The sequence below is a fragment of the Podarcis vaucheri genome (assembly GCF_965113315.1).
Source record: "Podarcis vaucheri genome assembly, chromosome: 6".
Taxonomy (NCBI): Eukaryota; Metazoa; Chordata; class Lepidosauria; order Squamata; family Lacertidae; genus Podarcis; species Podarcis vaucheri.
Genome location: NC_138764.1, coordinates 28,343,697 through 28,364,941, shown reverse-complemented (window position 1 = coordinate 28,364,941; position 21,245 = coordinate 28,343,697). Strand labels below are relative to the sequence as shown.

Sequence of the window (21,245 nt, the reverse complement as noted above, 5' to 3'; positions counted from 1 at the left end):
ATGTTGTTGAATTGTTTATTTGTTTAAAAATCTACAAATAAAATTATAGAAAATAAAGAATGTGGATGTAATAAAATGTGGTTTATAGTTTCTTTGGACATTTAAAATATTCAGTATACTACTACGGAGGAAACAACAGGATTCCCATCCTGATGAGCTTTAAACCGACTCTTAATCTTGCTTTCCCTAGTTGCAGCTCAGCTGTCTGAAGCAGTTAGTTGTCAGCTACAAAAGCTGATGCAATTTTGTAATAAAAAGGTGATTAAAAGTTAGTCTCAAGGTGCCATCAAACACATTTCTTTCATCACGGAAGACTAACACATGGGTTTTTTGTTGTATTAATTTTTTAGCTTTCACTCTCTGTTGCTGGAACACACCAGGACAAAAACAGCCCTAAAAAACCCAAGCTACTGTGCCCTTAAGCCACAGGCTTGCTGATTAAAATTTGTCCCAATTAAATTGATCAAAGCTTGCTGCACTAGTTTCAATGAATTAGCATATAATAATGAGCAATGGAGGTTTTTTTTCCCTTTTAGAAAAATGGCAATTCCAGGGGGGGGGGGGGACAACAGAACAGGAAGAGCTGAATAATGCATTTGCACTAGGGTCTCTTAAAAAAAATGACCATGCACTCATTACAAAGTGCACTCAACATATATTACAGCCATTCTGACCCTGTTCTAACATACAGTAATTGCTTATCATCACCAACTCTATGATCCACAACTCAGGTACAATGACGAACTTAAGTTAAGTGTATTTATACCCCTAAAGGTCTCTGTAAGTAAGAAAGCAAACAACACATCTTTCCAAATATGGTACATTTCTGTTAAAACTGCTTACTGTGTACAAGTTGGATCTTGAAGCTACACACAGAGAAAAAATATCAAATAAATGGATTACCATAAACTTGATCTTTGACATTAGTATGCCTTCCTATGAGACTGATCCCAGATTGTGGATGTGTGAGATAAATCAACTTAATTACTTCACTGAAGCATTGCAGAAAAAGTTGCAGTCATTACTCCACCTTTAGAGTACGGTCAAACCTCGGTCATAGGACGTAATCCGTTCCAGAAGCACGTTTGGCTTCCAAAATGTTTGACAACCAAGACGTGGCTTTTGATTGGTTGCAGGAGCATCCTGCACCCAAGCGGAAACTGCGTTGGACGTTCAGCTTCCAAAAAATATTCGAAAACCGGAGCATTTATTTTCGGCATTCGGGAACCGAAACGTTCCAAAATGGAGGTGTTTGGGATCCAAGGTTTGATTGTAACTTGAAGTTGAAATGTGCTGTCCCAGAAGTGGCCATGATGTATGGCATAAAAGACTTCAGCTTGTGTGGTGGGAATTTTCCCCTACCTCTCCCCATGCATCTGCTGTAACCCCAAAAACTGCCGTGGGGTGGTTTGGGGGTCAGGAGAGCCCCCAGAACAGCACATGGGGGAAGGAAGGAGGAGAAGAAGGGGCAATTGGGTTCTTTATGCTATTTTTTAACAGGAAAACAAGCCCACAAAAACTTGAACTTGGAGCGGGGGGCACAATGTTAGGGAAACAATATTGAGGTAAAATGCCTGAAAAAAACTTGCATCGAGAAACATGACTTACTCTCTTCCCAGGAGGGCCAGGGGGTCCGGCTTCACCTGAAGGACCTGGTGGACCCTGGAAAAATAAAAATATCTGTATGAATACCCTTGGTACGTGCCACTGAAGATCAGGAAATATTGTATTGACACAGAACAGTCCCTGACACTTTCAGATATATTTGATCAGGGATTCTTTGTGGTGACAGTTGTACGAATGGACAGCTCTCAAACAGTTTCTGCATCAATCACCATTAAAAAAAAAAAAGGTCCGCATGAAAATTCGTATGAATTTGCATGTGCATTACTCCTAATATAAACATTTCTATATGGACGTTTTCCTAATATATGCTCTTTTTTGTGCAAACGATTCTCCCCTGATATAATGCATTTTATTTCCGCAAATATGTGCATTTTTGTGTGCACTGTCCCCTAATATTTTTACTCAAGAAGTGCATCACAACCCCCTCCCCCCCCCGATTCCTAGATAGTAATTACTCATTCACCTCCATTATAAGTGAATAACTGGAAAGGCCAGCAAGCTTTTATCTCAGGATGCCCCTGTCTTTTCACTTCTAGGTTCCATTATCAGTGGAATTAATCAAGTTTAAACAGAGTAGTGTGTCCTCTTCTTAAAAACCTATTACAGAGGCACCACTGGGCATTCATCTGGAACTTATTTGTATTGTTATTTTAGATCTCATGCAGAAATTGTTCAATTTAGTTGTGTACTTCTGTTTGTTTTAATTTTTTGTCTGTGATTATTTGCAATTATGTAATTATGTGATTTTTATATGTTGTAAGCTGCCTTGAGCACGGTTTTAACTTTGGAAAGGCAGCTCACAAATAAAATTGATTGATTGATTGATATTGAAAAGACGTTTTGATCTGATGTGGTGAGCTGGAATTCAGGCATGCCTAAAATGCCCAGTTCCCACTAGCCTTGCCAAAAGTAGCTCTTTGAATTCCTTGTAGCTGTCTGTCCACATAAGCATTATATATATCACTTTCCTCCCAGAGTCTACCTTACTGCTCATTCAAATAATACACACAACATAAATTCATTCCCAAATGGCCATGTCATGCAGTTGGTCTTAGGACAGCCCTGTGTAAGTCCAAGCAAAGTTTAATTTGGAAGTACTGTATTTTTCCATGTATAAGACTAGGTTTTTCTTACCAATTTTAAATTTTAGGTTTAAAATTGGGGCTTGTCTTATACGTGGGTAGTACTGAGGGGTGTTTTCTTAATTTGGAGCCCCCAAAATAAGGGGCATCTTATACATGGGGGGCGTCTTATACACAGAAAAATACGGTAACCTATGAATTGCTCTGGATCTCAGCTAATTACCTCCTCTGGTGCTTATTCATCCACTTCCAGCACTTGTTTCCCACTGAGAAAAGATTTAAATTTGAGAAAAAAATGCAATCAATGGTTGCATTCTTTTGCTTTCATTTTTTGTGTGTGTCCTCATATGTTCTAGGATTTTTCAGTGAAAATTCCACATTCCAAATACTACAGAGCTATTAGAGATATTTTACTTACGGGTTGGCCTGGGTCGCCATCTTCACCTTTCTCCCCTCCTGTGCCATCAGTGCCCTAGGAAGAAAAGGACAATGTTTGTCTCACTTAACCCTGCCTGAATTTTGTATCCTGTACAGAAAAATGACATTCATTTAGAAGAACTACTACAGACTTGCGGAAAAGATTCCTCATGTAAATCCCACACTTCATCTAATTGCTCTCAAGAGGGACTTGCATATGGTTCTCAGGCAGCCTCTCCTATAGGCAGTTTTGCAGGGCCAATCCTAATTAGCTGTAGCAGCATTCATTCTCAGACACTTGCTTGGGCAAAGTAGCCAACTAGAACAAAAATTCAATGTGTAATAGTTCGAATATTGGACTAAGGGTAAGCGTAACATGGGCACCCGTGACTTCCTTGGTGGGATATATATAAAATGGACATAAAACAACCGTCCAGATCAAATGATCTACTTATGGTTAGAACTGCATGCAAAGAACATGGCTTCTCTTCCATTAAAAGCAAAATTGGGCCAGTCCCCCAGAGCAGAGCTTTTTGCTCAAAGCATATTGTCACAAACAAGACTCTCCAACCACACACTTCCACCAAACCACACCCAACATTGGTTGAAGCCACAGGAATGTGAAGCCACTTAGGTGTGAAAATAAATGCAGCCCGGTTAGATCATGGTGCTGATAATGCCAAGGTTGCAGGTTCAATCCCCGTACGGCACAACTACATATTCCTTCTTTGCAGGGGCTGGACTAGATGACCCCCAGTGTCCCATACAATTCTATGATACAGTGCAATCTTATCTGCATCTACAGAGAAGCCGTCTCACAGAGTTTGACATGACTCATTCCCGGGTAAGTGTCTACAGGATTGCTACTAGCCATCTGAATTGTCAAGATACTCACAGCAGGCCCAGGTTCGCCAGGGGGACCAGGGTCACCAGGAAAGCCAACAGGACCCTACAGAGACAGAAAGCAAGTTAAGGCTGGTGGTATCAACTAAAGATTGGAACCAGTAACAACAAACAACCAAGTTATTAATGGCAGACACAGTGTAGAAATAACTAAGACCGAGGTTCTGGAGCATAAGTGGGGATGCCTTTTTTGCTGATAGGTAATCTGTTGTGCGGGCAAGGCTGAAGCCAGACGTGGGGTGGGGCAGAGCCAAAAGTGGGAGTATTTCCCCATTTTTCTTTGTATTTCTATCACCCCTTCCTCGCTCTCTGTCCTTCAGTGTTGTATGGGCAATCTATCCAGAAGATATTTGTATTTTGAGGAGTTAGTGATGTAACATGGTTATCCTTCCTGCCCCCTGTTCCTACCTTTCCCCTTATCTTTTAAGGTGTGAGAACCTTTTCTGATGTCCTAATCAGTTGGGAGGAGATGAAGCCTCACCCCCAGCTGCCTTAATTAGTCTGGGAGGATAGTGCTAGAAACCTTCTTTGATGTTGGAAATTGTTAAATTGAGGCATTGGAAGGAGGTGGCTATCTATAAAATCAGATGGTTTGGGCAGAGTTTCTCTGAAGCTCGTGTACAGACTGATCGGCCGCAGGGCCGTGCAAGCAGAGGCTACCTGGGGGAGTCGCTTCGCCACTTCTTGAGGGCTTCCAAGTGGCAGATAGAAGTGCATGCTGTGTGTGTGGTACCTCGGGTTAAGTACTTAATGCGTTCTGGAGGTCCATTCTTAAACTGAAACTGTTCTTAACCTGAAGCGCCACTTTAGCTAATGGGGCCTCCTGCTGCTGCTGTGCCGTCGGAGCACGATTTCTGTTCTCATCCTGAAGCAAGGTTCTTAACTCAAGGTACTATTTCTGGGTTAGTGGAATCTGTAACCTGAAGCATATGTAACCTGAAGCGTATGTAACCCGAGGTACCACTGTGTGTGTGTGTGTGTGTGTGTGTGTATTGCTTGCTGTTTACGAATAAAATCTTCTTCTCACCCACTTGTGTTATGTATTGCTTCTCAATCTCTTTTAAAAGAACCGCCTTGCATTTGGCAAGACAAATGCCCAGTTCTCTCTCTGCCTACTCACCCACTGGGCTGCTAGGGGTAGGACTAGAGGTGTTGGACTGGGCTTCTGAATAAGTCTGAGGGTTGTATAGAGTTACCCTCATGGCTGCTTTGGCTCTAGCAGGGCAGCAGATCATGTCAGAAAGAATAAACTCATGGAACAGGGCTGTATTGCATTATAAATCCATTGCCTTATTGTATTTTTTTAAAAAAATGATAGGGTCACTTACCGGGTTACCCTTAGGTCCGTCATCACCTGGAGGTCCTTTAATACCAGCTGGTCCAGCTGCCCCTGGTGGTCCAGCCTCACCCTTTTCACCCCTTTCCCCTTTTGGACCCTGCGAAGGACAGACACAATTGTCAGGGCATGATGTAAACTGACACAGGGGCAGAAAAGGAAATCAGCTGTAGAACGTTCTGAAGAGATAATCGCCACATTTTAATGGGGAAAGCTTTGTAACATATTGAACTCCCCACCCACAAAAAATATCTTTAGAACACCTGGAAGGTCCAGATCGGCCTCCAGTTTGGAAAGTAGTCCCACTGCCAATTACGTTTTGACATCGTTTATTTTTCCGATTGCAAGAATGCAGAGATAGGGCAAGAAATGAGAAAGAAATTTATTGGTGTGCACACCTTCCCATCAGATGTCAAGGAAATAGGCATCAATCAGACTTTTAGAAGACATCTGAAGGCAGTCCTGTACAGGAAGGTTTTTAATGTTTGAAGTTTTTGTGTTTTAATAGTTTGTTGGTAGATACCCAAAGTGGTTGGGGCAGCCCAGTCAGATGGGTGGTATATAAATGAAATCTTCATCATTGAATTATCCTCTGTAAAGCAAGGGCTATTGGAGAAATGTTGGTAGAACTCAGTCCCTAATCTGTAGGCCAATAAAATGTTGATGGGCATGTATGAGTCCTTCCAGAATGAAACCCCAGGGAAGACAACTGGGGCCAGTGCAACTCTCCAGATCAACAGGTAAGAGGACCCAACATATCAGCTGGGTCAGAAAAATAGGCAGAGAGGGCAGGTATCCATTTAGGAATCCAGGAACTGGGGTGAACTGGAGAGCTGGAGAGAAAGATGTAGCCTAATTTCCTAACCAGCAACCCCCAATATTTGAAAGGCTGAGCTTCCAGAGCCCATTGAGTATGTCCAGGCAGTTGAGATGTGAAGGTTTACTAGACAATCAGATTGTAGCTAATGACCAAAACTCTTTGGACTGAGTCCAAGGGCTCTTTCTCTCATTCATATACCTAGGGAACACCTATAACCCCTGATGCAATGAAATAAAGACATAGTATCCCTTGAAGTTGTAGAACGTTTAAGGCTACATTACAATAACACTCTATCAAATGTTATTTAAGAAACATAAACACTTACCCCTGTTCCAGCTTCTCCAGGAGGGCCAGGGTTACCAGCTTCCCCAGGTTCGCCCTACAAGAGTCCAGAATTATTTCAGAAAAATCAAACATCGTTTTCTACTATTACCTGAATTCTCATCAAACAGTATTCCTCTCTATCTCTTCCCCCGCCCCTCACTTTGTCTGAAAGTAAATCCCAGAGAATTAGGAAATGCTAATGGAAAACTACTTCAAAGTGATTTACTTTAATTGAAAGTGATGTCAGGTGCTCAAACTAGGGAAAGAATGATAAATAAACATAGCGACAAATAATGAAATAACATGCAGACGAATAATAAAATCTTCACTGCAGGCCTCAAATGCAAACACGGTACAATTTATCGGCGATGATAGCTGTTTAGTACACCAGATGGCTTGCAAGCCATATGTAAACGATCTGTGCAAATGCAACATTTATACAGTATTAAAGAAATGTTTAAGTAAATTTATTCTTCTCTTGAGCCCCAAACCCAGAATCACACAAAACCTAAATATATCATTTCAGTAATGAGCAGTGATGGGTGAGCTCCCTTCGGCTTGATTTGGAATTGGCTCGGAACTTATGAGGTTTCTTGGCAAAGCATTTGGGGAAAGCTTGTTTGGTGAAAGCTCAGTGCTTCCTCTTTTTGTCCATAATGTTGGTGTGAGCATGCTGAGGGTGCTAGGCGCATATGCATCATCACACTGCCCACTTAGAAAATTGTGATTTGATTTGGTACCACCTGCGTGATGGAAGTTGCAATGAACACAAATGACACAGCAAAGGGCTCAGACATTTCCCCCATTTATTTGCTCAAGCTGCTCAGTAGATTAAAAGGTCATGAAGTTCCACAGCAGTCAATGACATTTTAGAAACCCAACAAACTTCCTTATTCCAAGTCAGACTATTTGTTCGTCTAGCTCTGCCTTGTCAACTTTGATTGTCACTGTCTCTCCAGCATCTCAGGAGATGGTCCCTTGTAGGCCCTACAACCCAATCCTTTTAACTGTGGGAGCCATGGATTGAAGGAAGGACTTTCTACATGAGATGCATATGGGCTATAACACTGAGCTTCCCCTTTCACTGAACGACTGCAAGGAATCATAAAACCCACTGACAAATACCCCTTCCTCTTGGTTCATGTGGGAACCAATGACACTGCAAGCAATAGCCTCCAGAAGATCAAAAGAGACTACGAGGCTCTCGGCAGGAAATTGAAGCAACTAAATGCACAAATTGTCATCTCGTCTGTCCTCCCAGTTGAACGACGTGGCCCAGGGAGAGAGGGGAAAATAGTGGAAGTGAACAGCTGGCTTCACAAATGGTGTAAACAGGAACGGTTTGGATTCTTAGATCACGGACTGCAGTTTCTTGAAGATGGACTTCTGGCAAGTGATGGGCTGCACCTCACAACGGTTGGGAGAAATGTTTTTGCCAAAAATCTCAGAAACCTCATCAGGAGGGCTTTAAACTGACTAATGTGGGGGAGGGAGACAGTGCTCCTGAAGGTAGGAGTCTATCAATTAATGAAGATGATCATCCAAATGTCATAGACCAAATGGAGCAAACAGCACGCGGACCTAGTGGTGGGAGGAAAAAATCCTTAAATAAGAGACACGGGGGAATGATTAATGGACTTCAATGTCTGTACACTAATGCGCAAAGCATGGGAAATAAACAAGATGAGCTTGAGCTCTTGGTACAGCAAACTAAATATGACATAATAGGCATCACTGAAACCTGGTGGGATAAGTCCCACGATTGGAATGTAATAATGGGGGGATACAATCTATTTCAGAAAAACAGACCAGACAAGAAAGGAGGAGGAGTGGCGTTATATGTCAGGGATGTGTATACCTGTGAAGAGATCCAAGATTTAGATCCTCAAAGCCAAAGTGAGAGCATTTGGGTCAAAATTAAGGGAGAGAAGAATAACAGAGACCTCATTGTGGGAGTTTACTATAGATCCCCAAGCCAAACGGAGGACATAGATGATGCCTTCCTGGAACAGATGGCCAAGCATGCAAAAGGAAGGGAGATAGTAGTAATGGGGGACTTCAATTACCCGGATATTTGTTGGACGTCAAACTCAGCCAAGAGCATAAGGTCAAACAGATTCCTCACTGGCCTTGCAGACAACTTCATTGTCCAGAAAGTGGGAGAAGCAACAAGAGGAACAGCCATTTTAGATCTGGTCCTAACCAATGTTGATGACCTGGTTAGTGGGGTAGAAGTGGAAGGATCATTAGGCGCGAGTGATCATGCTCTTCTGAAGTTTACTATACAGCGGAAAGGAGCAGCCAAGCATACTAGGACTCAATTTCTTGACTTTAAGAAAGCCGACTTCATAAAACTTAGGGAAGTGCTGGGTGAGATCCCATGGACAACAATACTAAAAGGAAAGGGAGTTCATGATGGCTGGGAGTTTGTTAAGAGGGAGATACTAAAAGCACAATGTCAGGCAATACCAATGAGACGGAAACATGGAAGGTGCCTAAAGAAGCCAGGGTGGCTATCTAAAGAACTTTTAACTGAATTAAGATTTAAAAAGGATGTGTACAAAAAATGGAAAAGGGGGGAAACCACCAAAGAGGAATTCAAACAAATAGCCAGCACGTGTAGACACAAAGTCAGAAAAGCTAAAGCACAGAATGAACTCAGGCTTGCTAGAGAGGTTAAAAGCAACAAAAAAGGCTTTTATGGGTATGTTCGTAGCAAAAGGAAGAACAAAGAAACAATGGGGTCACTCAGAGGAGAAGATGGTGAAATGCAAACAGGGGACACAGAAAGGGCTGAACTCCTCAATGCCTTCTTTGCCTCAGTCTTCTCCGATAAAGAAAACAATGTCCGACCTGAAGAATTTGGAGCAAATGATTCAGCAAAGGAAACACAGCCCAGAATAACTAAGGAGATAGTACAAGAATATTTGGCTAGTTTAGATGTATTCAAGTCTCCAGGGCCAGATGAACTGCATCCAAGAGTATTAAAAGAACTGGCAGATGTGATCTCAGAACCACTGGCAGTCATCTTTGAGAATTCCTGGAGAACAGGCGAAGTCCCGGCAGACTGGAGGAGGGCAAATGTTGTCCCTATTTTCAAAAAGGGGAAAAGAGAGGACCCAAATAATTACCGCCCAGTCAGTCTGACATCAATAGCAGGGAAGATTCTGGAGCAGATCATTAAGCAAACAGTCTGTGAGCACCTAGAAAGGAATGCTGTGATCACCAATAGTCAGCATGGATTTCTGAAAAATAAGTCATGTCAGACTAACCTCATCTCGTTTTTTGACAGAATTACAAGCCTGGTAGATGAAGGGAACGCAGTGGATGTAGCCTACCTTGATTTCAGCAAGGCATTTGACAAGGTGCCCCATGATATTCTTGTAAAGAAGCTGGTAAAATGCGGTCTTGACTATGCTACCACTCAGTGGATTTGTAACTGGCTGACTGACCGAACCCAAAGGGTGCTCATCAATGGTTCCTCTTCATCCTGGAGAAGAGTGACTAGTGGAGTGCCACAGGGTTCTGTCTTGGGCCCGGTCTTATTCAACATCTTTATCAACGACTTGGATGATGGACTCAAGGGCATCCTGATCAAATTTGCAGATGACACCAAACTGGGAGGGGTGGCTAACACCCCAGAGGACAGGATCACACTTCAAAACGACCTTGACAGATTAGAGAACTGGGCCAAAACAAACAAGATGAACTTTAACAGGGAGAAATGTAAAGTGTTGCACTTGGGCAAAAAAACCCGAGAGGCACAAATACAAGATGGGGGACACCTGGCTTGAGAGCAGTACATGTGAAAAGGATCTAGGAGTCTTGGTTGACCACAAACTTGACATGAGCCAACAGTGTGACGCGGCAGCTAAAAAAGCCAATGCAATTCTGGGCTGCATCAATAGGAGTATAGCATCTAGATCAAGGGAAGTAATAGTGCCACTGTATTCTGCTCTGGTCAGACCACACCTGGAGTACTGTGTCCAGTTCTGGGCACCACAATTCAAGAAGGACACTGACAAACTGGAACGTGTCCAGAGGAGGGCAACCAAAATGGTCAAAGGCCTGGAAACGATGCCTTATGAGGAACGGCTAAGGGAGCTGGGCATGTTTAGCCTGGAGAAGAGGAGGTTAAGGGGTGATATGATAGCCATGTTCAAATATATAAAAGGATGTCACATAGAGGAGGGAGAAAGGTTGTTTTCTGCTGCTCCGGAGAAGCAGACACGGAGCAATGGATCCAAACTACAAGAAAGAAGATTCCACCTAAACATTAGGAAGAACTTCCTGACAGTAAGAGCTGTTCGACAGTGGAATTTGCTGCCAAGGAGTGTGGTGGAGTCTCCTATTTTGGAGGTCTTTAAGCAGAGGCTTGACAACCATATGTCAGGAGTGCTCTGATGGTGTTTCCTGCTTGGCAGGGGGTTGGACTCGATGGCCCTTGTGGTCTCTTCCAACTCTATGATTCTATGATTCTATGATTCTATGATTCTATGATTCATTGAAAGTCAGGAGTTAACATTAAGGAACTTCTATGAATGCATCTAGAAAGCAGCTTCCTTTCGGTAACTGATCTGTTGAAAGCTGCTTACATGTGAGCAGAATCTCATTTAACATTTCAAGCTGGACCAAAACCTCCAGGGGAAACAGTGCTCAATTCCTAATAAACCTGAGCATTATGAATTGCATAAATTTGCATACTGAACCAGGTAATTATGGGCCACTACTTATGACTGATTGCATTCCAGCAACCTGATCCTTTGTTTCCAAGCAAATAGCAGCTACTCTAAATAATGAGTCGCATGGTATCAATACTTCTGACATCAACACTCCATCAAGCCCATCAAGGGAAACTTGAGTGCAAAAGGGTTGAGGGACATGCCTTTACATCACGCAGATTCTTCCAGCTTCTCCGCATCCTAGTCCTTTTTTTCTATTTACAGAGGCTTCCCACAAAATTAAGAACCCTATTCAGATGCCTGTTTTAAACTTCTCCGCTGTACTTGGTGCAATCTGCTGCTCATAAAGCAATATGTTACCTGAGACAGAGCTGCCACTACGACAGCACCTCATCTCAGGTTTCTCCCAGCTCTTTCAAGAACACAGGAATGGATCTTGCCTTCACATCCAATAAATAAGGTTGAGTCCAGAGTCTCACCTTATGCAGCAAAAGATTGGATAAAGGTCTCTGTCTCATGTCTTTCTAGGAATGGCAACTGGGTAAACACAGACTCATCCACAGCTGGGGACAGCAGGTGCTTATCATCAAGATATGGACATATAATACTGCCTTATATAGAGGCAGGCCATTGTTGACCACTTTGATTGGTAGTGACTCCCCAAGGCATCAGGCTGCGGCCAGTGGTGTACAGTGAATTTTTTTGTGTGGGAGAACAGTTAGGGCCAGAGGTGCCAGCTTGCAAGGCTAATTGGGGGTGGGTGACATTGTGACATCGTGCATATGAGCATCATGCATCACGGCTGGGCTTTGGGAAGATAGCAGGAGGGCTCTTGGACCCATCAGAGCATCACACATTCCTCCCTAAGCCAAGCAGAAGCTTCCTAGACTTTGGGAAGGAGGCACCAGGGGAACATTTAGGGGACTAAATGTCGTGCTGTGGGTTAAACCACAGAGCCTAGGACTTGCCGATCAGAAGGTCGGCGGTCCAAATCCCTGTGACGGGGTGAGCTCCCATTGCTCGGTCCCAGCTCCTGCCAACCTAGCAGTTCGAAAGCACATCAAAGTGTAAGTAGATAAATAGGTACCGCTTCTGCGGGAAGGTAAACGGCGTTTCCGTGTGCTGCTCTGGTTCGCCAGAAGCAGCTGGCCACATGACCCAGAAGCTGTACGCCGGCTCCCTCGGCCAATAAAGCGGGGTAGTGCCACAACCCCAGAGTTGGTCACGACTGGACCTAATGGTCAGGGGTCCCTTTACCTTTACCTAGTCCCTCAGTCCACTGACGGCACACCACTGGCTGCAGTCCTCTTCAGGCCCATTACCTGGGGATTCTACTCACTTGTAGATGCGAAAGTCTGAACCGAACACTCTTTGCAAGCATACTGCTGCAGTGCTATATGCTCTCATTTCAAGGCAGCCACTTCAGAGTCCATTTCGAAATGGGCAACAAGCCCACAAGCCAAGCTAGGCTTTGTATGATCGGATTTGAAACAGGAGTACGTCAGCAATGATGGCCAGTATTCCTTCTTTCCTTTCATACAGCGGTCAAGAGTTTCCCCTCACCACTTCAAAACGCAGCCAGTGTGTTTTCTTTGAAGCTTTCCTTTCTCCCCCCTTTCATTAATTGCAATTGCGGCTCTATTTTTTTTTTTTTAAGCAGAGTACTTTGGGGAGAAGTTGGCTTTTAAGCGGTTTGTGCTTGAGTGTAACAGAAACCCTTTAGAGTTCCGGTGTTTTCTGAGGAGACTGGAATCATTAATCATTCAGCATTGCACAGGACATTTTCACAACAGCTGCCTTTGATCAATTTGGCCAATACAACAGCATGCATGGTAGAAATAAGAAACAACAAGGTAGTTAAAAGTACAATGCACTAACTAGAACAAAATATATATGGAGTTTGCATAGATAGGTCAAGGTCAAGGACCCCTGGATGGTTAAGTCCAGTCAAAGGCAACTATGGGGTTGTGGCGCTTATCTCGCTTTGCAAGCCAAGGGAGCGGGCGTTTGTCCACAGACAGCTTTCCAGGTCATGTGGCCAGCATGACTAAACTGTGTCTGGGACAACGGGACAGAAACCAGAGTGCATGAAAACATCATTTACCTTCCTGCCACAGCAGTATCTATTTATCTGCTTGCACTGGCATGCTTTTGAACTGCTAGGTTGGCAGGAGCAGGGACAGAGCAATGGGAGCTCACTCTGTTGTGGGGATTCGAACCGCTGACCTTCCGATTGGAAAGCCCAAGAGGCTCAGTGGTTTAAACCACAGTGACATCCATGTCCCTTTGCATAGAGAGATAGATAGATGACAGATAGATAGATAGATAGATAGATAGATAAATAGATAGATATAGATAGATAGGGTTTGAACATTGGTTTCAGTGACTGAATGTGATCAAATGCTGCTAACTCTCAAAATTTGGCTTGGTTGCTGTTTTTTTAAAACTGTTATAGACTGTAATCCCACTATTGCCTTCCTTGAAAACTGTGCAGATAATATTTGTTGATGGGTGGCTATAGACACCGTATTAACAGGAACAATAGAGACATGCAGAAAGGCACTATGTACAGTGGGCTGTAAATTCTAGGATGCTGAGTGCCACCTGAGGATAACTTTACTTTAGGTCAAAAAATGCTTCCAACGAAAACACCATGGAAAGGAAACAAAGATCTGACATAGAACTATATAGTGTGGTTTTATTATTTTTATTCTTACTGTTCCTAGAGGATGAGAATTCAGAATTTTCCTTGCACGGTTTACATATTTTCTTTGCCTAGTTTCTAAATCCGAATTAAGTCCAATTCACACAGTGTTGTGTTTTTGTATTTGTTTTAAAATGAAAGACCTAGGAAGTCCCTATGTGAAGTATCAGTAAGTGCCTTTCCTGAAACTTAAAAAGCTTGTCAGAGGAAATGAAAACCCGAGATACGGTAAGGTGAGCTACAGCAGTGTTTCCCAACCTTTTTTGGGCAAAGGCACACTTGTTTCATGAAAAAAATCTCGAGGCACACCACCATGCCAGATGGGGAAAGGTCACTTTTTACTTATGTAAAAAATAAAATAAAAAAATAGTAACAGCATAGAAGGTAATGGTTATCTCTTTGATGTCTGAGGGGAGGGCATTCCACAGGGCGGGCGCCACTACCGAGAAGGCCCTCTGCCTGGTTCCCTGTAACCTCACTTTTCACAGTGAGGGAATTGCCAGAAGGCCCTTGGCACTGGATCTCAGTGTCTGGGCTGAACGATGGTGGCGGAGACGCTACTTCAGGTATACTGGACCGAAACCGCTTAGGGCTTTAAAGGTCAGCACCAACACTTTGAATTGTGCTCAGAAAGGTACTGGGAGCCAATGTAGGTCTTTCAAGACTGTCGTTACATGGTCTCGGCGGCAGGTAGCAGCGCTCACAGCTTACGGACTGCACCGTGTAACAGGTGTCTGGCCCAGCAGCCTAAGGCGGACAAGCCACTGAAACAGGCATTCAGAATCCATTCATTTCATAAAACCTGCAGGGCTCAATCTCTGTGTTTGTGTATGTGTGTGTTTCTGTTTTGCCCAAGGGTCTGGGGGTGGGAGAGAGCTCTTTAGCATGATGCTTTTAAAACAATTAAATTATCAACAAACAAACCTGATGATACGAATAGCAATGTCAGGTGCTACGGGGGGGGGGAGAAGGGGGCCTACTCGGAAATAAATACTGTGTCCAGGCGCAATTAGCGCTGATTTAAGGTGCACCAAGACTGCCTAAAAACCTCACCAAAGATATGCAACAAAGCGCTTCGTTGCAGAGGGGAGAGTTTGTGCACCGTGGAGGCTGGAGGGCTTCTATTCTACATGCGGGGGTTGGGGGGGCGAGGAAAATGTGCTCCGTGGGGGGGCGGGGAAGGCAAGAAAAGGAGCTGAGCTCTAACTATAGACTCCCACGCTTGAGCAGGCCCAACTCGGTGGGGCGGACCACCCTCTCTCCTGGAGGAGGAGGAGGAAGAGGAGGAGGAGGAGATTCCCATCCACGGCGTGGCCTCCTGCGCTCCTGAACGGGAAATCTCTGCAGCCCAAGACTCTCCGCGAGGCAGCTCCTCCCTTCCTGCCTTGAGCCGCCGCCAGCCGCGCCCCCCTCCCCAGTTATCTGCTGCCTGCCAAGCCCCGCCCCTCTTCATTGTCCTCCCCTTCTGTTTATACACAAAGACCCCCCCATCTTCTTCCCCCTTCCCCTTCCTCCATCCCTCGCTTTTCCCCCTCTCTTTCCTTTTTTTAAAAAAATATTTTCTCTTCCCCTTCTTTTCTTCCACCCTTTCTTTTTTCTCTTTCTCCCCCCCCTCCCCGCCCTCCTGCCTTCCTGGGTTAAAGGATTTGAGCAATGGATCTGGAGGTGGAGCTCGTCGGAGGATTAGCCCGACTCGCCCGCCTCCCTCCCACGGCACACCAGGCAACTTCCGGCGGCACACTAGTGTGCCGCGGAACACCGGTTGGGAAACACTGAGCTACAGTTCTTTTTATTTATCTTACTGGCATAGAAAAAGAAAGAAAATAAAATTGGAAGCACCCAAAATAAGTGGCTGAATCTTCCTTTGGATAGGAAGGAGGAGCACCTGGGGCTGTAAGTGAAAGAACTGCACCGCTTCGCTTTCTGGGAGTGATTAAGAAGTGGCCTGTGACAAACCCAAATGATTTTGACTGACCTGTGACTTCAGTCTGTGTTTCTGAATGCAAAGCTGTGACAGATCTGCACCTAGAGGGATAAGATCTGTGTAGCGTACCAAAAAAAATATGGAAAGGACTCGAGGTGCTCCAAGGCAAAACAATTTAGAAAGGGCTTCAGCTATGAAAAGTGGAAAGGGAAAGTTCAGGAGGGCTCCATCTTTTTAGCCAACTGCTAGGTCAAGAAAGCAAAGGAAAATTGGAAATCTTCTGAAGAGGCCTTCAGAATACCTGACTGGTTTCGGCATACCAAATCCCAATATTCACAAGCAAACAAACCTGCCCAATTTTGAATTATCTGAATAACCAAAAACAAACAAACAAACAAACAAAAACACCCAAGTTATAACTGCAAAACCATGTCTTCTCCTTTTTGTTCAATTATGTCGTACATGCATCAGAATAAATTATACCTCTCCAAAACATGCCTCAGCATTTTTTAATATACAGTGGCACCTCTACTTATGTTCATCTCTGGTTACGTACCCTTCGGGATACGTGTGCAGCAAACCTCGAAGTATTTTTCTGGGTTTCGCCATGCGCACCTGTGCAGAAGTGGCACCTCCAGATATGCAGACCTCAGGATCCGACCGGCTTTGGAACGGATCCTGTGCTCAACCGGAGGTACCACTGTATATTACATGGTCACTAGTAGTGAATAATTTGAGGCATTGATGAATACAGACCTTGGCCAGACCCCATCAGTACAGACAGATATATTGAGTGTGCATAATTAAAAGCATAGAATTATCTTAGGATTAATTTGATACAGACTTGAAATAAATCACCTCAATTTGCAGATTCTTTGATATCTAAAAAATTCAACCATATGGAAAACTTAGGTCTTTGCATCTGTAAAATTCAATTTCTGTTGAATTTACCCTAACAGGAGGGAGGTGGAGCTCAGATGAGAGAAGTGAGATTGAACCAAAGATAGTTGAATTTTGCCAAACGTTTAGTTTTTGGTTTATGTATTTAAGAAATTCTGAATTCGACAATATCACGTATGAGACACTATTTGCTGGATTTAGATACAATCATAAAGGTTCTTAGAGTGGAGCCTGTGGCACAACAGACCAGTGTGTTTGTTTGTTAATCAGAAGGCTGGTGGTTTGAGTGCACCTAGGGATGGTTATGGCAGGATTCTTGCATGGCAGGGAGTTGGATGAGATGACCATCAGGGTCCCTTCCAACTCTACAACATATGATTCTCATGCTTGTTTCTGACATGCCCATGCCACACAATATGTAATTTCCCTTTCATATTAATGGGTGAAAATATTTCTTCTGAAATGTGCCCTACAGGAGTGGCTGGGGAAACCCAGCCAGATGGGCGGGGTATAAATAATAAATTATTATTATTTTAAATGATTATGGTACTTATTATCTACCCATTAAGATCTAAAATTCTTGGGTAAATCATTATCTAGCAGAGAGAACCAAATGGAACCAGGATTTGAACGTGCCATTGACTCTGGAGTTCCCATGGTTTGGACTCTGCAAAAAACTAACTCAATGAAACCATAGTATTACTAAAGTCCACCTCACTGTAGACTCCGTCATATAACCTACTTTGTATAATCCACAGTATTTCTAACACCCATGACAGGTAAAGTTAAATCTGGTAAATGAGGTAAATCCAAGGTGTACAGATTGCCTCATATTTTCAAGAAATGAAAGTCCTGCAGTGTTTCGTCTTCTCAAAACTCATTTTTGTTTTTATGTTAGATCATTACATTAAAATGTGTGGTTCTATTCAACTCAAGAGAACCAAAAGGAATAAATTGCATTACATAAACGTGTCCTTTCCTACATATAATGGGATGGAAAAGGTCTAATCATAGAATCATAGAATCATAGAGTTGGAAGAGACCACAAGGGCCATCGAGTCCAACCCCCTGCCAAGCAGGAAACACCATCAGAGCACTCCTGACATATGCTTGTCAAGCCTCTGCTTAAAGACCTCCAAAGAAGGAGACTCCACCACACTCCTTGGCAGCAACAGCTCTTACTGTCAGGAAGGAATGTATTCACTAGCTTTTAGTTTCCCAATGAGCTATTTCTAGTAGCTGTTTGAAGCTCTTGAGTTTTAGCAGTGTTGCATGATATATATCCAAGTGATGCAAAGGTCCTAATGAAATCATGGAAGGAGAGCAGTCTGAATTGTATGCTACTCCTTTAATCAAGCTACATACACACAGAATAAATCATGCAAATTGCTCATAATGGCATATTTCACTTTGCACATTTTAATCTGGTTCTAGATATGGAATGTTGAGATGAAACACGAGGCTCAACTCAGATCCACTTACTCTTGGGGTATCTACTCATGCTGCTTCTCTACAAGATGAAGAATGAGATGGAAGAGTGCATTCATCTGACCATTAGACCTTCCTCATTGGGCAGATAAGCAAATAATGCTTAGGGACAACCGTGAACCTCATATTTTGTTCTTTTCCTACCTTGCACATCTTTGCTTGGTACAGCTAAAAAAGCTCGAATGATTCCAATGAGAATGAACACACTGTGGCGCTTGATTTTGAATTCTGATTCTCCACCAGACCTAACCACACATTTCCAAAATTCTCACCAACCATGAAATACAGTAATTTGGATCTGTTGGTTGTTAAACAGAACAAGAAGAAACCAGGGGCACTCCCCAATGTTCTATTTATTGAACATTCATCCTGGTTTGCTTGCTGGGAGATTAGACAATGGTTGTGTACACAGCATCTATTTAAAGCACATGACTTCTACCAAAGAAGCCAGGGAAATGTTTATTCAGAGTGCTGGGAATTATAGTTTCTGGGGTTCTTTGAAGGAAGTAATGTGCTTTGTGTCAAAGGGCCTATTTGTTTTGGATTTCCCAGTGCAGTCCCTTCACTTTTCTTATCACAAAATCTGATCTTTTAGGTTAGCAGACTTGCTGCGCAAGACCTACCTTGTCAACTATAATTGCATAATCTGAATTTGTATCTGAATTCCACCTGGAAACAGCAACAGTCTTGAAGCACCAGAACTAATTGGTATATGTATACAGCCATACATCCTAAAGCCTAACATTAAAATCACTTGTGTGCGTCTTTTGCCACACCATTCATTGTTGTTCTTTTAAAGTTTGTTCGCTTACTCACCTTGTCACCAACACCTCCAACAGAGCCAACAGATCCTGGTGGACCTTGAGGACCCTGGGATGACAAAAAGAACATCAGTTAAATCATGTGCTTTGCTTATTTGTTTAAAAATGGGGGGAAATGAATGTAAAAACTGTTGAAAGGATGCGTTTCTTACATCAGCTCCACTTGGACCCTGCGGACCTCTCGGGCCAGGGGGACCAGGAGGACCCTGTAGGAAACAAATACAAAATACAAATTAATCAGGTTTACATTCATTAAAGCCAGCACAAGGGCCATTAGCTTAGCATTTTACAGAACTAGCTAAGAGCTTCCAATGTATGACAAAGGGAGTCACAATTACAGTGAATGTGCCAATTCTAGTATCGATTCTTATAGCATTTGGACAGCCTTATTAGGCTGGTTCATAAACTAAGTTGGCTATCTTACCACTAACAGTAATGATATCTGGAGCAAGGCTCACCTGAAGATCGTATGACCAAGAGATAGGAGGAGAGGGTGAGAAGAAGGAAAGTCCTTCTATTTTTGTGTATTACGCTATGTCATTCACCTATTGAACAATGAATAGCAGAGTAGAAGGACTTACCATTGGACCAACATCACCATTTTCACCTTTTTCCCCTGGTGGGCCAGGAAGACCCTAGGAACAAACAAAAAAAAGGATGGGTTTATATATTTAATTATCTCAGATTCTCTCAATGCAAATCACAATCCCCAATCCATACATCTTTAAATGTAAGAACATTTCATTCCTGGCCGGCCAGCGAGTACCTTCAGGGACGGACAGCAGAAGGGCTTTCCAATGTGCATTTAGCAGAATGTGTTGTGTGGCCCTTCAGCTTGTTCAGACCAGTTTGTAATGAAGTAATGAAGCATTTTTTTCTTGGCAAGTCTGCAGTGCTTAGTGGTAACTTTGCTCAACCCCCTTGAGAAGGGGATTTGCAGGTTCTCCAGTCCTTTGTTGGAAAATGAGTCATGGAGCAAGAAAAAAAGCCAACCAACTAAACAGCATCAGAATACTTGTGCTTTCCTGTTTTATCATCTAATGCATAAATGAGACAGCCTTGCTTTCCTTTATTGAGACTGTTTTGTCCATTTCAATGTTTAATAGACTATGCTGCATTCAGACGGAATGCTGTAACAGATAGTAAGACGCATCATGAAATCTATTCATTGATTGCAATAGGTGAAGGAAGGTAGAGGAGTTGCATTTTTGTCTCATTACCGCTTTCTAAATAATGACAGGTATTTTCCGTTATCTAGAGCTGCACTAAATGTGTTGATGTACAATGGTAATTCCTGACATTGAGATGCTTGGATTGTGCACCGAATTCATTCAGAACCCGAGCATGCCTGGACACTGAGCCATTTGGAAGAAACTGTCTTGATGTATACATTTATTAAGTTGTTTCACTCTCAAGAATTCACAAACTTTTGCTATTTTTCTTCTTCTTCTGAGTGCTACACTTCCTCAGAGGCAATCTGTTGGGGTCACATACCAGAAGTGAGCAGTCCCAGATATAGTGGGCAGACCAGACACAGTGGTGTGGGCAGGATCCCTTACCCTTCTCTGCCATCCCCATTTTCTCTCTATGTAGTAGCAGAGGAAGCCGTTTGGGCACCTGGGGCGGCACACCCAGGGGCGGGGTGAGCCACCCATAAAGGCGGGGCACACTGGAGGGCCTCCAGAGTCTGCCTGCCTCCTCCCACTCAGCTGCCCTACAGCTGGGGGGAGGCAGCGGGTGGACTGTTTGGGCAGCACGGAGCCTTTGCACACCCAAGCCATCATGTCTCTCCCAGGAGAGACATGTGGCTCAGGCGTGTCGCAGGCCCCACAGTGAGTGCTGCCTGGCATTTTGTCACCCCCTCAGTGGTGACACCCGGGGCGTCCCGCACCCACCGCACTCCTTCCTCCACCCCTGTCTCTATGCCAGCCCCATTCTGCCATTCCCCTCTTGAGCACCAACTGTCTACCACTGTAATACAGCCTAATGACTGGTTCCTTTTTTGAACTGAAAGCATTATAATTACTCTCTCCAACATCTCAACACTGGTCCTTATTGGAAAGACGGAAAAACAAACCCACAGTCCTGTGCCTATAGGGAAATTGCTGCAAGGGCCAATGGAACATTCCTGGGTGGGAAAAGTAGGGATGGATAGGAAACAAAAGAGGCAGGCTTCCTATTTAGAGTGTAGGACTGTGCAGATCCTAAGGAGGAAGAT

At 43.5% G+C, this 21,245-nt stretch overlaps 1 protein-coding gene across 4 annotated transcripts in view; it reads right to left on the bottom strand.

Annotated features, from left to right (window-relative positions):
* COL11A1 (collagen type XI alpha 1 chain) overlaps window positions 1-21,245 on the bottom strand; it is a 260,917-nt gene that overhangs the window by 35,575 nt on the left and 204,097 nt on the right. For all 4 annotated transcript variants that reach the window (XM_082227699.1, XM_082227697.1, XM_082227696.1 and 1 more), the window contains 8 exons: window positions 19,609-19,662; window positions 19,180-19,233; window positions 19,023-19,076; window positions 6,510-6,563; window positions 5,357-5,464; window positions 4,021-4,074; window positions 3,127-3,180; window positions 1,609-1,662 (listed from right to left, as the gene is read on the bottom strand). In XM_082227699.1, the coding sequence (XP_082083825.1) occupies window positions 1,609-1,662; window positions 3,127-3,180; window positions 4,021-4,074; window positions 5,357-5,464; window positions 6,510-6,563; window positions 19,023-19,076; window positions 19,180-19,233; window positions 19,609-19,662 (486 nt within the window). The remainder of the gene's footprint in view (window positions 1-1,608; window positions 1,663-3,126; window positions 3,181-4,020; window positions 4,075-5,356; window positions 5,465-6,509; window positions 6,564-19,022; window positions 19,077-19,179; window positions 19,234-19,608; window positions 19,663-21,245) is intronic.